This window comes from Saccopteryx bilineata, chromosome 2, assembly GCF_036850765.1.
Source record: "Saccopteryx bilineata isolate mSacBil1 chromosome 2, mSacBil1_pri_phased_curated, whole genome shotgun sequence".
Lineage (NCBI taxonomy): Eukaryota > Metazoa > Chordata > Mammalia > Chiroptera > Emballonuridae > Saccopteryx > Saccopteryx bilineata.
This window is the reverse complement of record NC_089491.1, coordinates 157,983,897-158,006,590: the sequence shown is the minus strand read 5'-3', so window position 1 is coordinate 158,006,590 and position 22,694 is coordinate 157,983,897. Positions and strand designations below refer to the sequence as shown.

The 22,694-nt window shown below is 37.9% G+C and overlaps 1 protein-coding gene and 1 non-coding gene across 2 annotated transcripts in view; both read right to left on the bottom strand.

The window, feature by feature from the left end:
• The window catches only part of TRHDE (thyrotropin releasing hormone degrading enzyme), a 442,374-nt gene that overhangs the window by 212,696 nt on the left and 206,984 nt on the right, over positions 1-22,694 (bottom strand). Inside the window, exons 4-5 of the mRNA XM_066254840.1 lie at positions 11,040-11,194; positions 6,131-6,244 (exon numbers count right to left, since the gene is read on the bottom strand). Of these exons, the coding sequence (XP_066110937.1) occupies positions 6,131-6,244; positions 11,040-11,194 (269 nt within the window). The remainder of the gene's footprint in view (positions 1-6,130; positions 6,245-11,039; positions 11,195-22,694) is intronic.
• On the bottom strand, positions 20,426-20,501 carry TRNAG-GCC (transfer RNA glycine (anticodon GCC)). The gene has a single exon. It is a non-coding gene; the product is annotated as a tRNA-Gly (tRNA).

The following is a 22,694-nucleotide window of genomic DNA, read 5'->3' as shown; positions in this document are numbered from 1 at the left end:
TCCCATTTCACTTCCTTTGCTTCCCGTCCCCTACCTCCATCCTCCCTCTGAGACTTGCTGCCCTGTTGTCTGTTATCTATGTGTTATATATATTTATATATATATAAATATATATATTGGCTAATCCCTTCACCTTTTTTGATCCTGTCCCCTCTCCGCTTCCCTCTGACAGCTGTCCATCTGTTCCCTGTGACCCCGCCTCTGTTTCTATTGTGTTCTTCAGTTTATTTTGCTCATTAGATCCCACATATAAGTAAGGTCATATGATATTTGTCTTTCTCTGCCTGGCTTATTTACCTTAGCATAATAATCTCTAGGTCCATCCATGCTGTCACAAAAAGTAAGATTTCCTTTTTCACAGCTACATAGTAAAGTGTTTATTTTTGTTTAGAATGCTTAAGTAGTATATCTTTACATTTAAACTGTAAAAAAAAATTGAACTGAATAAACCCTATACAGTAGTTCCCCCCTTACCTACAGTTTTCTTTTTCTATGGTATCAGTTCCTCACAGTCATGGTCTGAAAATATTAGGTGGAAAGTTCCAGAAATAAACAATTCATAAGTTTTAAATTGCATGCTGCTCTGAGTAGCATGATGAAATCTCATGCCGTCTCATTCTGTTTCACCCAGAATGTGAATCATCCCTTGGTCCAGGGTGTCCACACTGTATATGCTATCCATCTGCTAGTCATTTAGTAGCCATCTTGGTTATTGGATTAATTATCAGGGACAGAGAAAGAGAGAGACCACATGCATATAACATTTATCACAGTTCATTGTTATGATTGTTCTACTTTATTAATAACATTGTTGTTATTAATCTCTTGCTGTGCCTAATTTATAAACTAAACTTTATTATAAGTAGGTACATATAGAAAAAAACACAGTCTATATAGGGTTTGGTACAATCTATGGTTTCAGCCATCCACTAGGGATCTTGGAACATATCCCCCTGAGATAGGAGAAATCACTCTTTCTACTTAAATTCACCAATGAGTTTATCAGCTTATCTTTGAAAATAAAATAAAATAATTTAAAAAGTAAAGATAATTTCATTGCAATTCCTGTTAAATTTTATGGGTAATTTTTGTTGGAGCATATTAAAATGATATAAATTTAATGGCAGAATTCATTTTTACTATTCCAGTCCTGCCCATGATAGAGACAACTGAGAACACTAATCAAGATTTTGCGCATATACACTTTGAGATATACTAAGGATTTAGCATAATCAAGTGTAGTTGCATGATTCTTCATTAAAATAGTGATTTTTATACCCAATTATGTGTCCTCATAAAAATTTAGAGAGAATTCCCAATCTGCAGATTTTATCAGCATAAAAAAGTTATTGCTGTGTGAAGCAACACCACATCCCAATTCATTTAATAAAAGAATACACACTCATGTTTATCACTTCTCACTATAGCAGTACATCTTTACAATGCTATACTCAGGAAGCCAAAGGACACTCCTATGATATAGATACAAATTATAATGAAAACCTATGCAACATTCACAGGGGATATGATTCTGTGGGCCTCAGCACCAGGTCTGTAAAATAAGGAGTTCTTCATAGTATCATTTTACTACATAGCCTTTTCCTATATTAAAACTTTATTATAGATTTTTATATTAAAATGATCAAGAATTATTGATTTATTGATGAATAGTAACTATGTTTCATGGGTCTCTTTATTCTTCCTTTTGATGAAATATAGTAAGATTTAATATGACTGCCATCAACAGCATACTATAACTTGATCTACCCAATAATGTCACTAATAGCCAACTTTGATAGGGTAACATCAAGTAAAAGGACTATTCTTCCCATGAAATGTATCCTTAGCTCTGAGCTGAAGGATTTGTTTCTGGTGATCCTGACACTTCTGTTTGATGAATGAAACATTATACAAGTCCTGTGTTCTTACAGAATTGTTTACATTGCCTGTATAGATAAGAATTGATTTGATAAGACTAAGTCTAGATACAAAGATTATAGTAATCATTTTGTAATTTATATATAATTGCTATAAATATAGTGTCAAAACAGACTACTAAGGTTGAAAATATAAGGGCATCTATACATAAAATCAATGCACCTATCTAATAGAGCATTCATTTTCCAGGTTCACGATGCCTGCTCACATTTGTGCAGTGGTCCGTACATTTCAGAGACCTCACACGTTATTTTATCTTCAAAAAAATTATATAATATTGCTAAATCAGTCAATAGCTCCACTTTTCAAATGATAAGAATGAGTCAGAGAAGTGCAATGCCTTCCCTGGAATCTGAATTTCTTCTTTCCATCCATTCCCCTGACTTTACATCACACTATCTATAAAAACTTGGATCTAAAAATGGTAAACTCTGTTTGTTAAGGAACAAAACTATCATAAGAGATTTCATTCCATGTAGTATTCCTAAAGTAAAAACTGATTACTTCTGTCTCAGAAACTGGCTCTGAAAACACATATATACATCTTATACAGGACCTAAGATCTTACTAATAGTTAAGCATCCTGAGCAAGGATACCAGTCTAAATCAGTACAAGAGTTTCCTTAACAGTACTATGTAACTCTGGGCTTCTTTACTGCTATTCCACTAAAAGTAGTTTGTAATAGTAGTCTCCATAGCAAATTGAAATTGCATTTTCAGCGCTTGAGCCTTGGTGTCTAAAAATGATAAAAGCACTCTTCTTTGACATTAGGGACAAAGAGGTCAGCTTCCTGCATTTCTTTACTCCTGACATGAGCCTGATTTCTGGTTTTCCTATTTTAGGCTAAGCTCTAGTAAAGTCCAAGGCATGCACTCCTAGGGTAAGCTTTTGTGCATATCACAATAGTATTAGTTACTGCTGACAGAGCCATCACTCTTGCTCTTCCTAGTATTTCTTTCACTTTTTTGCTGATTCCATTATGAAAAATAATGCTTGCACAGCCTTAAAGTCACTTAATATCCTCTTTTATTTATATGGCTAACTTATTCTTGAAATTTAGTTAGCAAAGAAGATATTAATGATATATGGAGGATCAACTTATTTTGAGTTGCTGCTTATAGGCTCTATAAATTGAGTTTACAGAGGTACTCTACAAACTAATAAAGCTACTAAAAAGCAAAATCAAAGATCAGAAGTATTTATAATCTTTATTGTACAATCTGAACATAAAGAGACATCATGAGAAGACTCGTTACTCCTCCTTAATACCTAACTAATTGTGATTCAGTTTAATCTTTCATTTCTTAGTTTGATAGGGTGAGCCTTCTGTGTCACTGTACTTGTACCATCATTAATTACCTTTTTTTTTTTCATTTTTTCTGAAGCTAGAAACAGGGATAGACAGTCAGACAGACTCCCGCATGCGCCCGACCGGGATCCACCCGGCACGCCCACCATGGGGCGACGCTCTGCCCACCAGGGGGCGATGCTCTGCCCATCCTGGGCCTCGCCATGTTACGACCAGAGCCACTCTAGTGCCTGAGGCAGAGGCCACAGAGCCATCCCCAGCGCCCGGGCCATCTTTGCTCCAATGGAGCCTTGGCTGCGGGAGGGGAAGAGAGAGACAGAGAGGAAAGTGCGGCGGAGGGGTGGAGAAGCAAATGGGCGCTTCTCCTGTGTGCCCTGGCCGGGAACCGAACCCGGGTCCTCCGCACGCTAGGCCGACACTCTACCGCTGAGCTAACCGGCCAGGGCAATTACCATTTCTTAATTAAGGAATGTGGATTTATTGTACAAAAATAAAATCTTAATTTTATTGTCTCAAGGTTTTTATATTTCCAATGTATGGTTTGTATTCTATTGAGAACAGAGTCTCAAATGTCCTCACTTTCAATACTGCTTACAACAATGTTCTCCAGAAAGTGTATATTTATAATGTAGTAATGAAAATGTTGAAGGAATATAAGACATTATTCAAAGAAAAAATCCAGTATAAGGGCATTGAAATGAAAGATATATGGCCATGATGAAACCATCAAAAGCTGTCCGGTTTCACCCTATGCATAATTCTTTTGATTACTTTTTAAACCAAAGGGTATTTTTCACAATGATGAGTAGAAAAGATTTTATCATAGGTAGCTGAATAAGGTGGGAAAAAAAAGCTTACCGATATGAGTAACATATCATTTGTAATAAGGACATATTTTAATATTAAAACATAATGAAATTATAAATCAGTAATAATCTATGGCATAATGAAAATGAAATTTTAAAGACAGTTGGCAGAAAGTCATCTAAAAACCTAAAGATACTTTTGGAAATGTTTCAATATCCTTAAACATTTAAATTTCAAGTTTTACATTTGTGAAAGAACACTTAAATAATTAATATTGCATAGTATTGGTGATTTTTCTTCAAAGTGCTTTAAAGGCATTTTTAATTAATTTCAATACCATGATGAAACAATCCAAGTAATAATTTTAAAATTGTATCTTATATACATATATAGCAAACTACATAAGACTATGTAAAAGTACCTCATACATTTGTTGCAATGACCATGTTGCCTTTAACAACATGGACAAAACTGCATGAACATAATTAAAATATATCAATATAGTATATACCATTGTAACATTTTTCTATGAGATATGTCAGATCATATATTTTACTCAGCAAGACCTGGTTAAATTTATGGCAGAGAAGTTATATCATGACTTACAGATATCTTGATGTTTTACCTTGATTTAAATATTCATTTTGTAATCATGACAGAAAATTAGAAAATCACTTATCCCTAATGATTTGCACACAAAAAATTGAGCCCTGGCCAGTTGGCTCAGTGTTAGAGCGTTGGCCTGGCGTGCAGGAGTCCCGGGTTCGATTCCCGGCCAGGGCACACAGGAGAAGCACCCATCTGCTTCTCCACCCCTCCCTCTCTCCTTCCTCTCTGTCTCTCTCTAGCCCTCCCGCATCCAGGGCTCCACTTGAGCAAAGTTTGCCCGAGAGCTGAGGATGGCTCTGTGGCCTCTGCCTCAGGAGCTAGAATGGCTGTGATTACAGCAGAGCGATGCCCCAAGATGGGTAGAGCATTGCCCCCTGGTGGGCATGCCAGGTGGATCCTGGTCAGGCACATGCAGGAGTCTGACTGCCTCCCCATTTCCAGCTTCGGAAAAATACAAGAAAAAAAAATTGTTACAAAATCAATATACAGAAGTGGACAAAAGTAGGTTTACCATTGTTCATATCTAAAAATGTATTAAAGAAAAATAATAATACAAGAAGAAACCCTGTTTCATGTACTCACAAGTGTAAACCTTCTTTTTGCCCCCTCCGGTATATTATCATCTATCTATTTCACAGGTAAAATTTGACCTTCTGCAACTTTTACATAGTAACATTTAAATTTAAAATTCCAGTTCCAAAACAACATACATCTTGTTTAATAATAATATAGTCACTATTGATTAATGAAAGCTTATATAAATATGTAAAAATTATATTAAAGAACATATAAAAATCACACTCTCCCTCCACTTTTTTTAAAGATGCTCTAGAACAATGTTGCTTATGGGACAACAAATCCTGCCTCAGGTTCAGACATCCAGGTATGTTCCTAGAGCATGGGTGTAATGTGCACAACTTTTCATAAACTTAATCACCTCTTATTATTTATTTCTAAAATACATCTACAACTATAATGCATTAACAACTTGAGCTTATTTCTGTGTTTCATCACATTGAAGGTATATCAAGTTCTCATTTATCTATTTATTGAAATGTTCTATATACTTTAAATATTAGTTATTAATTACTGTTACATTCTCTGAAGGATAGTTTGTCTTTGTTATAAAATACTGCAATAAATCTAAAACATTTCTAGTTAGAAAATGTGTACCATTTTTAAATCAAATATAACCAATCAAACCCTATTTAGTTCTAATAATTAAAAGAGAACTCTTACGGAATACTATTTTTATGTACAAGTTAATATTACAACTTTAAAATTAAAAAATACAAATTTTAAATTCTGGTTACTTTATTAGGCATCTTTATTAGACATTTAATTTTTTTCCATGCATCAGGAGGTATTGTAAGTTACCTTTAATGATTATTTTTTAAAAATGTAACATGTAACATGAAAGCATCTTTCACTGAGTGTTGTAAACAATCAAAGAAAAGTACACTTACCATGTTCCAGCCAGGGTAGAGGTAGTCTGTACCAACAAACTCAAAGTAGTGAGCAAATCCTTCCTTCAGCCACACGTCTTCCCACCACACAGGAGTCACAAGGTCACCAAACCACTGCATTGGCAAAACGAATGAGTATCAGATAAAATCAAATCTGTCCCAGAATTATTTTATCTAAAATTAAATGTATTAAACTATGATTGTCATAACTGGAATTCATTCTTCAATCGATTTGGAGATCTTAAAATATGTTGTGGTAAGACTATTGATCTATTCAATAACTTGGATAGCATTAGTTTTTTTATATAAATGCATTCAGAAAAGAACAAAAATAAAATAATCAACACACACACACATTATTAACCTGACAAAGCAAGGACTCAAGAGAAAGAAAACTGATCACAATTATCTTCAAATATTTGAAGACCTAAAATGTAGAAGAGAAGAAGGAAGACATCAAGACTAATGGATAAAAATTAAGGTTGGTAGCTATGCTGTGAAAATGCAGGAGACCCTCCAATAGATGTAGGGAGTTGAAGATGGAAAATATGTGACTCACAAGAGGTACTGAAGCATTGCCTTGCAGAGGCAGAGGCAGAGGAGTCCAGAGAGAACATCGGCTGACTGAAGGAGCTAAGTAAGGGCTCTAGGGTGCTCCACAGAAGACTCTCCATGAGTCTTTGATATTTGGGGGTTGAGCCAGAGAACTAGCTAAGACCCTTTCAAAAAAAATAACGTAATTTTCCATTGCTGTTTTGATTAGATCATGAAGCCTTACTCTGAAACTGCTAAGTTCAGTAAATATTTAGTAAATACTTAAAATAATTCCTTTTTCATTGAAGAAAAAAAATACATTACATGCCAGGAGCTGTCCTAAAGAGTCAAGATTCCATGGTGAAAAGTCAGATAATGTCTCTTCTCATACAGCTGACACTTCATTGTGGAGGCAGGGGAGTGAGGCGAGATTGGAAATGAAAAAATAAATAAGCAAATGAGCAACACAATTTCACACTCTAAAAAAGTGTTGATAGGAATGGGGGTGGGATCGTCTTTGATTGTAAAAGGAAAAACCTCTCTAAGCAGGTGACATTTCAGCTTAGGCTTTAATGATAAGAAGGAACCAGCCATGAGAAAGCCTTGGGCAACAGGATATCATACAGAGCTAGGCAACCCTAAATGGGAACACACTAAGTGAGAATGGGCTATTTCAGAAATAGAAGGGAACAGTGGACAAGTATCAAACCAGGGAAATCTTTGGGAGCTACAGTAAAGAGCTTGGAGACTAAGCCTTTCAATATTAAAAATAAACTATGACTTATTCAATAGGATCTCTAATTAAAATACAAATCAGAGATAACTCTAAATATGTTGACGACCACAAACTAAATGATATTAAAAATACTTTTTATTTTTGATTGAAATTCATGATTCTGCTTTAAACTGAAAATCTGTCTTAAGAATGGTGACAAGAGTGGCCTGTGGTGGTGCAGTGGATAAGGCATTGACCTGGAATGCTAAAGTTGCTGATTCAGAATTGGGCCCTGCCCGGACAAGGTACATATGAGACATAACTACTGTAAGTTGATGTTTCCTGCTCCTCTGCTCCCCTTCTCTCTCTCTCTCCTCTCTCTAACATCAATAAATAAAATCTTAAAAAAAGAAAACAGAATTGTGACAATACACCACAGAAGGAGTTCTAAGAAGAAGAGGCCGATGATCTGTATTAATGGGAAGAAGAGCAGGTACAAGGGCAAAACAGAAAGTGGGGGAAGTGGTTAGAACAGGAAGTTCAGAGGGGCTGGAGGTTTTTGAATAAAAAGGATGGTAAATTTGTAAATAGCAAAAGGGGATGGGGAAAGTAAGTATTTACTCTCCCTCCATCCAGGCCCTGAGATGCTCAAGAAATGGGGAAGAAGTCTCAGGAGCCAGCCTGGCACACGTAAGAGGCTGAAGGGAGGGAACATTCAGAAAAGAAGGTGAAGCTACAGAAAATTAGCTTCAGCAGCAATGGTGGCAAATCATAGTATGAACAGTTTTACTGAACATATACTATGTGACTAACAATGTTTTAAGTGTTTTTCTTGGAAAAACTTCTTTAGCCTTTTCAATAATCTTAAATTGTAGATATTATTATTGACTTCATTTTACACAGGAAACTGAGGCATAGAAGAATTAAGAAACTTGCAGCTACTAAGTCAGGGGTCCCCAAACTACGGCCCACAGGCCCGCATGTGCCCTCCTGGGGCCATTTATCCGGCCCCCGCCACACTTCCAGAAGGGGCACCTCTTTCATTGGTGGTCAGTGAGAGGAGCATAGTTCCCATTGAAATACTGGTCAGTTTGTTGATTTAAATTTACTTGTTCTTTATTTTAAATATTGTATTTTTTCCTGTTTTGTTTTGTTTTTTACTTTAAAATAAGGTATGTGCAGTGTGCATAAGGATTTGTTCATAGTTTTTTTTATAGTCCGGCCCTCCAACCATCTGAGGGACAGTGAACTGGCCCCTGTGTAAAAAAGTTTGGAGACCCCTGTACTAAGTGATCTGGCTGAGATGAGAGATTGTTAAATTCAGAAGTCAGAGGGGCAATGTTTGGGGTTCCAGAGAGGGTGAGAGAGTGACCTCACTAAAGGTAGGAGTAGACTGCTCTGAAGGTGAGACCCAGAGGGCAAAGGTGATCTGTGAGGTTGTGATGAAGGTGCACAAATTTGTTCCAATGATGTCGTTTGCCCTGACTGATACCAGAAGGTTCCTGATTGTGCAAACTGGAGCTGGAAGCTTGGGGCCTCTGAGCAAGGGCTCCTTCCTGCAGCCCTCCACCCCGTGAATGTGGAGGAGCTGCAGGCGGAGCCTGCCTCCTCACCAGATGGTTTTCACTGGCAGCCTGTGGGGGAAGGGCTGATTCAGCTAGAGAACACAGGGCCTGGACATTGTTACCCCACTGCTCTTGCCTGGGTAGAATGCTCATATTTATACATGTCTGGGATGTTTTACTACGACTCTCATTTGGAGATAATAATCACTTACTAAGAGTAATTAAGTTTTGTGTTCAGCACTTAACATATATTAGTCCTTCAATAAATGTAACAATCTTATGATATAAAAGAAAAATAATCATGATGATAAATAGGTGGGAAGAGAGGATATTACAGAAAATAACTTGGTAATGATAATGGAAATTGTTATATGTTTCTCCCGGCCTCCGGTTCATTCACTCCTAGTAAATAGCCAACACTAACTACCAAGCTATAACAAGAAAGCAATTAGGATGAAGAACAAATGAAATCAGTTCTTGGAAAAATCATAACATGACCAATGTACTCTTTTATTTATTTATTTATTTTGTATTTTTCTTAGGTTGGAAACAGGGAGGCCATCAGACAGACTCCCACATGTGCCCCATGGGGATCCACCCGGCACGCCCACCAGGGGGCGATGCTCTGCCCATCTGGGGTGTTGCTCTGCTGCAACCAGAGCCATTCTAGTGCCTGAGGCAGAGGCCACAGAGCCATCCTCAGCACCAGGGCCAACTTTGCTCCAATGGAGCCTTGGCTGCGGGAGGGGAAGAGAGAGGCAGAGAAGAAGGAGAGGGGGAGGGGTGGAGAAGCAGATGGGTGCTTCTCCTGTATGCCCTGGCTGGGAATCAAACCCAGGACTCCTGCATGCCAGGCCAACGCTCTACCACTGAGCCAACCGGCCAGGGCCACCAATGAATGTACTCTTATTTCAATAGATCTGTACATGTAACTTGATTCAAGAAACGTCCAAAAGAGAAAACTGTTTTGCCTCAAGAAAAATTGTATTTTTAGCTGCAAACCCGCCCTTCTCATTAGCACAGTAGAGGGGCCTTGAATATCTCTGCAATGGATCCCTTTAAGTCCCGGACGCAAAGAACATGTGTCCTACCTGGCCAGCGTGACAGGTACAAACATCCTAGAGGTTCACTGCAAAAGGCTGACATTTAGGTAAACAGTCACATGGCCTGATCCAATTTATCATCCAGTCAGTATTCATGTATTAGCATTTAGCAGTTCACTTTCTTTAACTGACATTATTTTCCATACTACTCTTAAGTTTGGCTAGCTTTCTAAAAAAGGGTTTTAGGTTTATAGCAACTTGAAATAATAGGCATGACATTTCTCGTGTTTTCACTTAAAAATTATCCATAGTGACTGGTAACCAGGACCGATATTGCTTTCTATTAGTATGAGCATTTATTTTCAGGTTTTTTTTCTCACTAGAATCAAGATTCAAATAAGCATTGCCAAACCTCTGTAATACCTTCCACTCCTTGTAAGAAAGTGCATAAAATCAAAATGAAATTAATTTTATCTGAGCTTCACAACAAAGTTGGCTAATTTACATATGAATTTCTACACATGCCAACACAAAAATATCAATCATTTGAGAACAAAGAGTCTATGGCTGAGTTAGTGAAAAACTTCCTAAGTGTCTGTGTGATAGGAAAATGGGAATAATAAATTGATTTCAGAAAAGGCAAATTTTGACACGTACAAAAAACTCAGCTGCATCTCACAGCAATGCAATAAATCATTACCATCCCTGCACTTACCATATATACAAACCAGTAATCACAAGGCAATAATGCAAAGCTGACAAGGAATAGTGACATGAGAGGATCTCCAAAGAGGCTGCCGGATGGCAGTGCCATCTCACTCCTGCACTAAACTGAATGACAGTTGTTTTTCACAATGATCAGTATGTTTGCCTTTGTTTATGATGTCACCTGAGAAAAACGACATATCTAACAAAAGAACTACACAGTGCTCTGTCTATAATTAAAACTTAATTGGGAGGATAATAACTTAGCCCCCAATCTGAATATCTGAAATCATATGACATTCTCAATAGCTGGCAATTATACTTACACCTGTTTCTTTTTCTCATACCTGGTGACATATCTCATGAACAATGACCATGGTGACATCCAGCAAATATGAAATAGATGAAACACTGGGATCCAGCAGTATTCTCTGTTCCACAAAAATACTCAGTCCCCAGTTCTCCATAGCAGCGTACGGATGCTTAGGCACAGCTAAAAGATCTAAAAACAGAATAAAACAATTCCAAAGGCTTTAACAAATATACCAGATTCTAAAGTCACATCCTAAAAAAAAAAATCAAAAAATACTTTTTTTTTTTAACTTAGTGAGAGGAGGGGAGGCAGAGACAGATTCCTGCATGCACCCCAACTGGGATCCACCCGGCAAGTGCACTAGGGGGCAATGCTCTGCCCATGTGGTGTGTTGCTCCATTGCTCAGCAACCAAGCTCTTCTTAGCACCTGAGGCAGAGGTCATGGAGCCATCCTTAGCACTCAGGGCCAACTTGTTCCAATTGAGCCATGGCTGCAGGAGAGGAAGAGAGAGAAAGAGAGAAAAAAGCAAGAGGAGGAGGAGTAGAGAAACAGATGGGTGCTTCTCCTCGGTGTCCTGACCAGGAATCGAACCTGGGACATCCATATGTCGGGCTGATGCTCTACCACTAAGCCAACTGGCCACAGCCAAGAAATCCTAATTAGAAGGAATACTTTCTCTTTCTTAATAATTTTCTTTTTCCTAAATAAAACTACTTGCCATTTCTACATGACAGCAGAAATATAGGCTATCACTGTACATGCTGGTCCTGTCCATTTATCACAGTTCATTTTCAGACTCAATGCAGTAGGAGGCTGGAAGTATCTATACCATTATTGATGGGCTCATCCTTATAAGTTTCAAAAAGTCAAGGAAACCAAATGCAACAGAAATCTACAGAGACAGAAGACATAGTGCCTTCTAACAAAAATATTGTCAGTTCAATGCAGTGAATACTGTATTCTTACTTTACCTCAATACTTTTCAAAAGAAAACATGTCCTATCAGGTTAAAAATGCGATGCCATTATTATAAATTCTTAAATTCTAATTTATTTTTTGAGTTTCATTAAAAATAAAAATGCAAATATAGAGAAAATTATGGTAGAGAATGTAGTTGCAAAAGGACTGTTGAGGGAACCTGGAGGCTTTGGTTCTGGACCTGCCCCATCATTAACCAGATGTGACATCGGTAAATCAATTTCTGGAGACCACAATTCCCTCACCTATAAAACAGGGTGAATGGCCTTCATTATCTTGAAAATTCCTTCCAGCTCCCAAAAAAAATCTATGATTAGATTAGTCCAGATTTGTGCTTATTTTAAAATGTCACAGAGGTATTATCAACTCTGGTTAGGGTGACAATAAGTTCATGTTTTGATGTCCTCCCTCTGCTCTAAACACATCATGATGATACATAAAATATTAAAAGAGAAAACTAAAAAATATCTGCAGGCTTAAACATGAACCTCTCCATGGACCAGAAATGGTACAAAAATGCAAAGTAGTGATTACATGTGCATCTCTAGGCCTGCTGGGTTCTGGCTGCAGGAGCAGTTGGTGGCAGCTGGGAACTGGTTCTAGCAGGATAAGCCACAGCCAAAGATACTTAAGCCAAGCTGACTGTTTGATGCCAAGGGTTGAGGTAAGACATGCATACTCATGAGAAGAGCTGGAAATAGCTGGTGCTCATTATTTCCTGAGAAAGGTAGCAAGTGGAAGAGTAGGGATTCAAACCCAGGCAGCCTAGCTCAGTGCCTTGTTCTTAATCTCAATGACATAATGTTTATAGTCATTGACCCAGAAGTTACAGTTCCAAATATAAACAAACACTGGAGTAACTCCCTAGGATGCCAAGTAAAGAATGGCACAGAATGTTTACTGCAATATTGTCTGTAAGAGTGGGAATGGGAAACTAAATGCCGTTCCTGAAGCTAATAAGAAAGGAGACTGTGAAATAGTTATATAAAGGAATAGTATACAGCAATTGACATGAATGATCTCAGCACACATTTATTTTTTTTTAAGAAAGAGAGAAAGGAAGGGACAGACAGAAACAGACCAGAAGGGAAAGAGATGAGAAGCATTAACTCATTATTGCAGCACCTTACTTGTTCATTGATTGTTTTCTCATACATGCCTTGATCAAGGTGTTCCAGCGAAGCCAGTGACCCCTTGCTCAAGCCAGTGACCTTGGGTTTAGGCCAGTGAGTGACCTTAGGCATCCAGCCAGCAACCTTTGGGCTCATGACAGTGACCATGAGGTCATGTCTATGATCCCACGCTCAAGCCAGTCACCCCATGCTCAAGCTGGTGAGCCTGACTCAGTCCGGCAACCTCAAAATTTTGAACCCAGGTCCTCAGTGTCCCAAGCCAATGCTCTATACACTGTGCCACCACCTGGTCAGGCATAGCTCCAGATTCTAAATTTATCAATATAGATAATCTGGGAAACATAATGTTCAGAAAACAATTAAAATGTAAAATGACCCTTACCATGTACTACTTAAAAACAAGTAGAATAAAACCATATGTCGCAAATGAATACTTATACATGTGCACAAATACCAAGACAGAGGGCAGCAGTATAGTGCATATACAATGACACACATGTTCTAATGATAATCACCAAATTCAGAATCATAATTGCTGCAGTAAAAAGAGGAGGAGAATGGGATGAAAGATGATCTTTCAAGTTCTCGGACCCAATTTCAACTTGGAAGCAGGATGGAGGTTGGCCATATCACCAACAAGCTATTTTAGGGCATAACTGGGTGTCTGATAATTCAACTCAATTTTGACACTATCTACCCATCTGTTTGAGGACAGAGTCAGATTCCACAGGTAAAGGGCTTAATTTACAAAATTTCACCCCAACACACATACCACAACATCAGACACTGGTCACAAACCCTAGTTGTACTTCCGAAAGACTGGCTATAAATCAGAGGTTCCTGTGACCTCCTCTTGGGTATGATTAATTTGCTGAGCTAGCTCCCAGGACGCAGAGAAACATTTCACTTACTAGATCACCAGTTTATTGTAAAAGTATATAGCTCAGGAACAGCCCAATAGAGAAGATGCATAGGGCAAGGCATGGGGAAAGGCACAGAGACCCCATGCCCTCCCTAGGCCCACCACTCTCTCCAAATCTCCAGCTGTTTACCCACTCAGAAGCCCAAACCTTGACTTTTGGGGTTTTATGGAAGCTTCATTGTATAAACACAGTTGATTAAATTATTGGCCATTGACAATTTTCAGCCCCTCTTACCTCCCAGAAGGTGGGGGGTGGAACAGAAAGCTCCATTCCCCTAATCAAAGGGTTAGTTTCCCTGGAAACCAGCCTTATCCAAAGGTAAATTCAAAAATCACTTAACAAGACAAAAGACAACTTTATTGCCACAATCACTTAGAAAATTCCAAGGGTTTTGAAAGTAGTAAGCCAGGAACCATGATGGAAATGTACCTGAGAAATATGTATTTGTTCATCTATATATTTCTTATAAATCAAAATATCACACAAAAGGAATTTCAAGTGTGTCTTCAACATCAACTTTTTAAAGCACATGATGGGTACATGAGTATTATTTATAATATTATTATTTCTTTTCTGTATGTCATATATTTCATAATAAGAAAAAGAATAAAATCATCAATGGTCTTGTAATATGGTTGATTTTATTTATGACTTCAACAAACATTCTTTTGGTATCTGTTGTGTCCTTAAGTCTGAAATTTGTATTAAAATAAGTCAGGGATGGTCCCTGTATCCAACACATTTTAAATAAAGAATGAGGACATGACAGCTTACCACAAGATATAAAGAGGAAATAAAAAATGTTGGCTAAAAGAGAAAATAAATCTGGTTGGAATGATTCTTAAAAGAGATAGTATTTGAGTTTGACTTGAAAAAATAAATAAGATTTCAACAGGTAGACAGAGGTACCATGTCTATTTACTTATACTAATATTTATTGAGCATCTTCTTAGCTCACTATAATAAGCACTGTTCTGTACTTCAAGCTCCTTACCCCATAGCTCTTATAGTCATATGTGGATTTGTGTAAGAAAAAGAAGTCAATTGACAAGTAAAAAATGAATGAGAGAAGTTTAGTAAATATTAAGTGCTACAAAGAAAATCTAACAGAATAAGACAATGATTGACCGGTGGAGTAGGGTAGGTATAGTATGGTCAAGGAAGGCCTCTCTAAGTTAATCACATTTTACCTGAGATGTGAGTAATGGTAGAAGCTAGCTGTTTGGAAATCTGTAGAAGTGTGTTTTTTTTATGAGGGGACAGCAAATGCAAAGGCCTTAAGGTGGAAATGAGACAAGCAGAAAGGAGGTCAGTGTGGCTGCAACACATGATAGAAAAGAATATAGGTCCGAGAATTAGTACAAATTACAAGTACCTAAACCAGGCATGGCCAACAGTTTTTGCCCCCAGGCCAGATTAGAAAAAAAACTTTTTCCACAGGCTGGATGAAATATTAAAATTAAAAAAGGTTAAATACCTGCCAGGCTTACATGCCTCTGCTGTGAGGAAACAAGGACACTGGAAGGTAGGCTTCCCCCTCACTCCTCTAAGGGAGGGTTCAGTCTCTTCCAGCCCTGCTCCAGCCACCTATGACCTAACCTTGCCCAGAAAGCTGGGATTTACCACTGAAGGCTGAAGGTGCCCAGGGCCATCAGCCCCATCTATGACACTGTGGACGAGCCTAGGGTATTTCTTCCAAGAAGCAGGTAAACTGATCTCATCTGCACAAGGGCCACTTAACTATGTTTTGCCTGAAGAGTCAGGTTTTTTATTCTTCCCTCAAAGATCTCTGTTATGGGTGTTGATAGTCCTATTTTCTGCTGCTTTGCTTAGTATATAGTGTTTCCTTTATCCCTCCTACCTCAATGCCCCACTCATATTTCAGGCTGGGACCTACTCCTAATGTAGAGCTCTCCTTCCCCCTTTTGCCAACTTGTATTATGAATTTACCTTTGCCACCCAGCTTAGTGTATCCCAAGGTTCTCTTTACCATGCCACAGTCGCAGAGCTCCAGGGAAAAGCAATCTGGTCTCAACTCTCCAGGCAGAGGAGAACAGAAGCTCCATATCCACGCATGCTGTAAATGGCTTTTCCAGTCTACCTGAATCATTACCAGCTAGAAGCAGCTGTCATTGGGACTTGGACATGAGCTGCAAAGTATAGAATGGTGACAACAATTCCAGTGCCATGTGGACTTTTCCTGTGTGGACTTTTTCCTGGACTCTGCTCCCTGTGACAGCTCCTAACAGACTGAACTGTGGTTGGGTTGCATTTCTCAGGGATTTGGCATGGTGATGGGGCCAGCTTGGACTTGGTGAACATGTTAAGGACACTACTTTTTTATGGATTCTTGCTGTATTGGCCAAGAGTTTGCTTAAAGCTTTTAATCACTGTAAAAAAAAAATAGAAGACTGGATAAAGAAGATGGGGCACATATACACCGTGGTATACTATTCAGCTAGAAGAAATGATGACATCGGATCACTTACAGCAGAATGGTGGAATCTTGATAACATTATGTGGAGTGAAATAAGCGAATCAGAAAAAAACAATAACTGCAGGATTCCATACATTGGTGGGACATAAAAGTGAGACTAAGAGACATGGACAGGAGTGTGGTGGTTATGGGGGGGGGGAGGGAAGGAGGGAGAGAGGAAAGGGGAGGGGGAGGGGTACAAAAAAAACTGGATAGAGGGTGACGGAGGACGATCTCTCTTTTGGTGATGGGTATGCAGCAGCACTGAATGACAAGATAACCTGGAAATATTTTCTTTGAATATATGTGCCCTGATTTATTGATGTCACCCCATTAAAATAAAAATTTATAAAAAAAAGGTTAAATACAAAAATGATTCATTTAAGTAAACAAAATTTTATTATGTAATTTATTTATGAATAAATGTGAGTGAAAAAATTTAATATACAATATTGTTTTAATAAAATATATTTTAATAAAAATGTAATTACATACCATATAAATATCCAAACTGTATTGCAATCAATCAAAACAATATTTAATTAATAGAGTGAGCTTGAAGGGGTTATATCGCAAATAAAACAATTATTTCGTTTTACGAACAGCCTGGACACATTTTTAGTTATCAACTGCAGCTATTGTCTATGCTACAATGCCACTTGATTCAGCACACTTGACCACAAAAATAACGAATTGTTTGACCTTGGGTGCACATTGGCAAACTCCGCCCAAAAGAACATTGCCGCTAAATGTCAAACAGTTCATATAGAATACAGATGAGTACAAAAGTTGTAAATCTTTATAATGGAATTTTTTTAAAAAATAAAGAAGTATCGCGAATCCATTCGACCAATTATTGAAAGTTAAACCTAGATTAGTCACACGTGGAATTCTTTTCCATGTATCACTATCTTCTTAAATATCTTGATTTCCAATAATCAAAGACACTTCCACTTCTGAGTAGCGGAGATTTTAAAGTAGCGGAGAATATTAAAAATTTAATCACGGGCCGTATGTTGGCCATGCCTGACCTAAACAGACATTCTTTGACTTAAGATTTTTTTTTTTTTTTATAATTTTATTTTTTTAATGGGGTGACATCAATAAATCAGGATACATATATTCAAAGATAACAAGTCCAGGTTATCTTGTCGTTCAATTATGTTGCATACCCACCACCCAAAGTCAGATTGTCCTCTGTCACCTTCTATCTTGTTTTCTTTGTGCCCCTCCCCACCCCCTATCCCTCTCCCATTCCCCCCTCCCCCCCCATAACCACCACACTCTTGTCAATGTCTCTTAGTTTCAGTATTATGTCCCACCTACGTATGGAATAATACAGTTCCTGTTTTTTTCTGATTTACTTATTTCGCTTCGTATCATGTTATCAAGATCCCACCATTTTGCTGTAAATGTTCCGATGTCATCATTTCTTATGGCTGAGTAGTATTCCATAGTGTATATGTGCCACATCTTCTTTATCCAATCATCTATTGATGGGCTTTTTGGTTGTTTCCATGTCCTGGCCACTGTGAACAATGCTGCAATAAACATGGGGCTGCATGTTTGACTTAAGATTTTAAGTGGAAACCTTCCCTAATTTGAACAAACAAGGCGACAGAACAACATTGTGTCAACTCTGCCTGTCACCAGCAGATGGCAACAGTAGTAGCATATCTAGTATCATTTCCTTGCAAAAGCAGGTGGATTTAGGAATAATCTGTTGGAACCAAGGCTGTTTGTTGCAAGGCAGAGGCATTTCTGTATGCTAGAGTTCTCCAAGAGCCCAGAGTAGTCGGGTCCCCAAAACTAAATGAGTAGATCTGACCACACACTGGTATTCGGATTGGCTCAAATGGCGCAAAAAGAAGACTCCAGCCATGAACCAGACATAGAGTCCGAGAGTTTGGAATAAACACATAGGGAGCGGTCCTCAGACAGTAAAGGCCTGAGCAGCATAAGCAGGTGTGGTGAGGGGCAGTGGAAAATAGGTGCCAAAAGTATCAGGCAATGACGGCCTAAGCAGGCAGCTGGTTGTACATTGGTTTCCAGAGGTTTGAGAGCATGGAAGTCAGGCCTGAGTAACAAGATCAGGACTCTTCAGCAAATGCAGTCAAATTCAGATAAAGTGATTGAGGGAGAGTGGAGGGGCTGGGTAAAAATGGTGAAGGGATTAAAAAGTATAAATTGGTAGATACAAAACAGTCACAGAAATGTATAGCAGAGCAAAGGGAATATAGTCAATAATATTGTAATGACCATCTATGCTGCCTTGTGAGTACTGGAAATATCAGAGGAACACTGTATACACTCTAAAGCATATGATTGTCTAACCACTATGCTGTACACTTGAAACTAATATGAAATATTAAATGTCAACTGTAATTTTTAAAAGAAAGAAAAATAAATAATGCAATTGAGAACAGAGTAAAACACAGAGACTTCAATAACACTGGGGAACAATTTTTTTTTAAATTTTCTCTTACATGAGGTTTTAGAACTATTTCTATATATTTCTGCATCACTGATTCCAAATCTATAATTCATTTTTCGGTGCATGCTCTAGTTTTTATACAATTTTAATTTCATTTGTTACAGTTAATGGCATGCATTGGTTTTTAAACTGGAGTTAAAGGGCAACAACTCTTGGATTGAACATAACCACAAGGCAATTGATGTTTTACAAACATCACTTTTACATAATTGTAGTTATTTTAAATGTACAAAATTTTATCTGATAAAAACACCCTCTTCTTTTGTTTTAAGATTGAATCATGGCTTCTTTGAGTAGGCGTAAATGTAAGAATAGTCCTGACACCTTCTGTTATATATGTGGCTGTTACACACTTCAACGTCAAAGGCACAATATTTTATCATTTGTGACACATGCATATATTGCCTATTTTCAAGTTCCCCTTGGTGATCAAGACAAGAATTGGGCTCCTCATATTGTGTGTCATAATTGTGAGGAAATTCTTCGTAACTAAACAAAAGGAAAACGCAAAGGAATGCCTTTGGTATCCCATGGTTTGGCGTGAACCTAAGTACCACAGCAGTGACTGTTATTTCTGTCTGATCCATACAAAGGGCATCGACAAGAAAAAACAGCATATGATCGCATATCCTAATATTCCTTCAGCAATACAACCTATCCCATACTCTGAGACACTCCCAGTTCCAGTTTTCAATGGTTTTATTTCTTCTAAGGATGAATAAAGTGAACATGGTGATCAAGTATATTTTGATAAGATGCATGAGGAAAAGGTTGTAGAATCTGAAGAGTCTTCTTCTGAAGCCAAGCAGTCATTAAGTCCTCAGCAGTTTAGCCAACCCAAATTGAATGACTTAGTAAGAGATTTGGGCCTATCAAAGAAAGCAGCTGAATGATTAGCCTCCAGGCTTCAAGATAAGAATGTACTTCACTGGTCAGCTAAAGTATCCCATTTCAGGAATTTTTAACAAACTTTTGTGGACTTTTTTTCCGAAGACAAACACTTTGTTTACTGTCATCATGGTATTGATGAGTAGTCTTCTCAGCCAGCTAGGTGTTAACACTTACAGTCCAACAGAATGGCGATTATTTCTTTTTTTTTTGTTTTTGTACTTTTCTGAAGCTGGAAACGGGGAGAGACAGTCAGACAGACTCCCGCATGTGCCCGACTGGGATCCACCCGGGGCACGCCCACCAGGGGGCGACGCTCTGCCCATCAGGGGGCGATGCTCTGCCCCTCCAGGGTGTCGCTCTGTCGCGACCAGAGCCACTCTAGCGCCTGGGGCAGAGGCCAAGGAGCCATCCCCAGCGCCGGGCCATCTTTGCTCCAATGGAGCCTCGCTGCAGGAGGGGAAGAGAGAGAGAGAGAGGAAGGAGAGGGGGAAGGGTGGAGAAGCAGATGGGCGCTTCTCCTGTGTGCCCTGGCCGGGAATCGAACCCGAGACTTCTGCACGGCAGGCCGACGCTCTACCACTGAGCCAACCGGCCAGGGCCCAGAATGGCGGTTATTTCTTGATAGCTCTAAACGGAGTCTAAAATATGTTCTCCTACACAACGGTAATGTTTATGCAGTGGTTCCAATTGGTTATTCAACTCATCTGCGAGAAGATTATAATGACATAAAAATTGTCCTTGATTTTTTCTGAAGTATGAGGAGCATAACTGGATCATTTGTGTGGATCTTAAAATGGTAAATTTCCTGCCAGGACAACATAGAGGTTTCACAAAGTATCCTTGCTTTCTGTGTTTGTGGGACAGCCGAGCTCAGGAGAAACACTGGAGTCAGAAGGAGTGGCCGAAACGTGAAGCTCTGGAAGTAGGGATGCAAAATATTGTAAATGAACCTGTAGTTAATCGAGACAGGATAATTTTCCCCCCACTTCACATCAAACTTGGCTTAATGAAGCAGTTTGTTCAGGGTTTGAATAGAGAAAGTGAATGCTTTCAATATATTATTTCTGCTTTTCTTGCCTTGTCTTTCGAGAAGATAAAAGCAGGTATATTCGATAGACCTCAAATTCCAACCCTCATACGTGACGAAGAACTTTCCAGGAAGATGAATAAGGAGGAGAAAGCATCATGGCAGTCTTCTGTGGCAGTTACAAAGAACTTCCTTGGCAACAAAAAAGCAGAAAACTATGAACTTCTGGTTCAAAGGATGCTGTTGGCTTTCTGTGACATTGGATGTAACATGAACGTTAAGATTTACTTCCTGAACAGTCACTTTGATAAGTTTCCCAAAAATCTTGGAGCTGTTAGTGATGAGCAAACTACTGCTGGAGCATCAAACGAGATTTTCCTCAACAAGTACACATACGCAAGAGCTACAAACGCAAATTTTTGCCCGAATAGAATTTAAATAAGTTTTGTGCAAATTTTAAAATTAAAATAAGTGTTTTAATACGTTCTATTTTGAAATTGTAGACAAATTCTGATGCAATCATATCTTTTAGTATATTAGTGTATTTACTGCATTATATAAATTATTATATTTTCACAAAGATGATACCTAAGAAGACATTCTACTTCATTATGTTAAACTAAATGTTGAAAAATTTACAATAAGATAAAAACCTAAAATCTTGAATTGCAAAAAACTGTAGCTTACAGAGAAAACCTAATGTCAGATTTGAGATCAGCACACTCGAATTAGGTAAGAACAAGTGTGTCCGTGGATGCAACAAAAATTTTGTTCCCCAGTGTAGGAGGCAGCTTCTCGGAGACAGGCAAGCATTAAGGTAGATATAAGGTAGATATATGTGTGGCAGCAGGGAAAGAAAGAGAAACTGAAAAAAATTAGACGGTGCTACTCCACACTTAATAAACTTTTAACAAAGCACTGAAGAAACTTGGATTTGTTCTGACTACTACTGAGAGATATTTTAATTGTGCCTCTCTGCTCTAAACATTCATAACTTGAGGAATCTTGTGATGGATTTATATTTTAAGAATAACTGCATGAAATATAGTGTGTACACAATATTCATAACAAGTTTACTTCCAATAGCCAAAAACTGGAAATAAATCAAATGTTCATCAACAGGCAAATGGATCAAGTGTGGTATATCCATATAGCAAAGTGCTATTCAGCAATAAAAAGAAATAAACTATTGATACAAGAAACAACGTGGGAGAATCCCAAAGACTTATATGAATATAAAGAAAGAAAAAAAATACACACTGTCAGATTCATGTCATTTCTATAATTCTAAAAAATGCAAACTAATCTATGTTGTCAAAAAGCAGATAATGGTTGCCGGCAAAGGTGAAAGGGGTTAAAAAGGTCGCAACAGGGAACTTTTGATGGTGATGACTATGCTCATCATGATGGTAATTTCATGGATGTGCACACACTTTAAAACATCAAATTGTACACTTTAAATATGTGCAGTTTACTGCATGTCACTGTATTTTAATGAAACCATTGTAAAAATGCCTTCAATACTGAAATATTCTTTCAATTAACTTTAAAGAAGATATGATTTATTCACAATGAATTAAATTATTTTAATTTTTGTAAAAAAAAAATCATGTGTCTATATCCATTAAAATGTATAACCATAACTCTTTAATATGCCTTGAAAACAGAGGTAAGAAAACTGCAATATTTCAGAATGTAATTTACTTGAAAATTCAAAAGAAAATTCAGGATAAAATTATTCATAGTAGTCTGCTTCTAATTAATT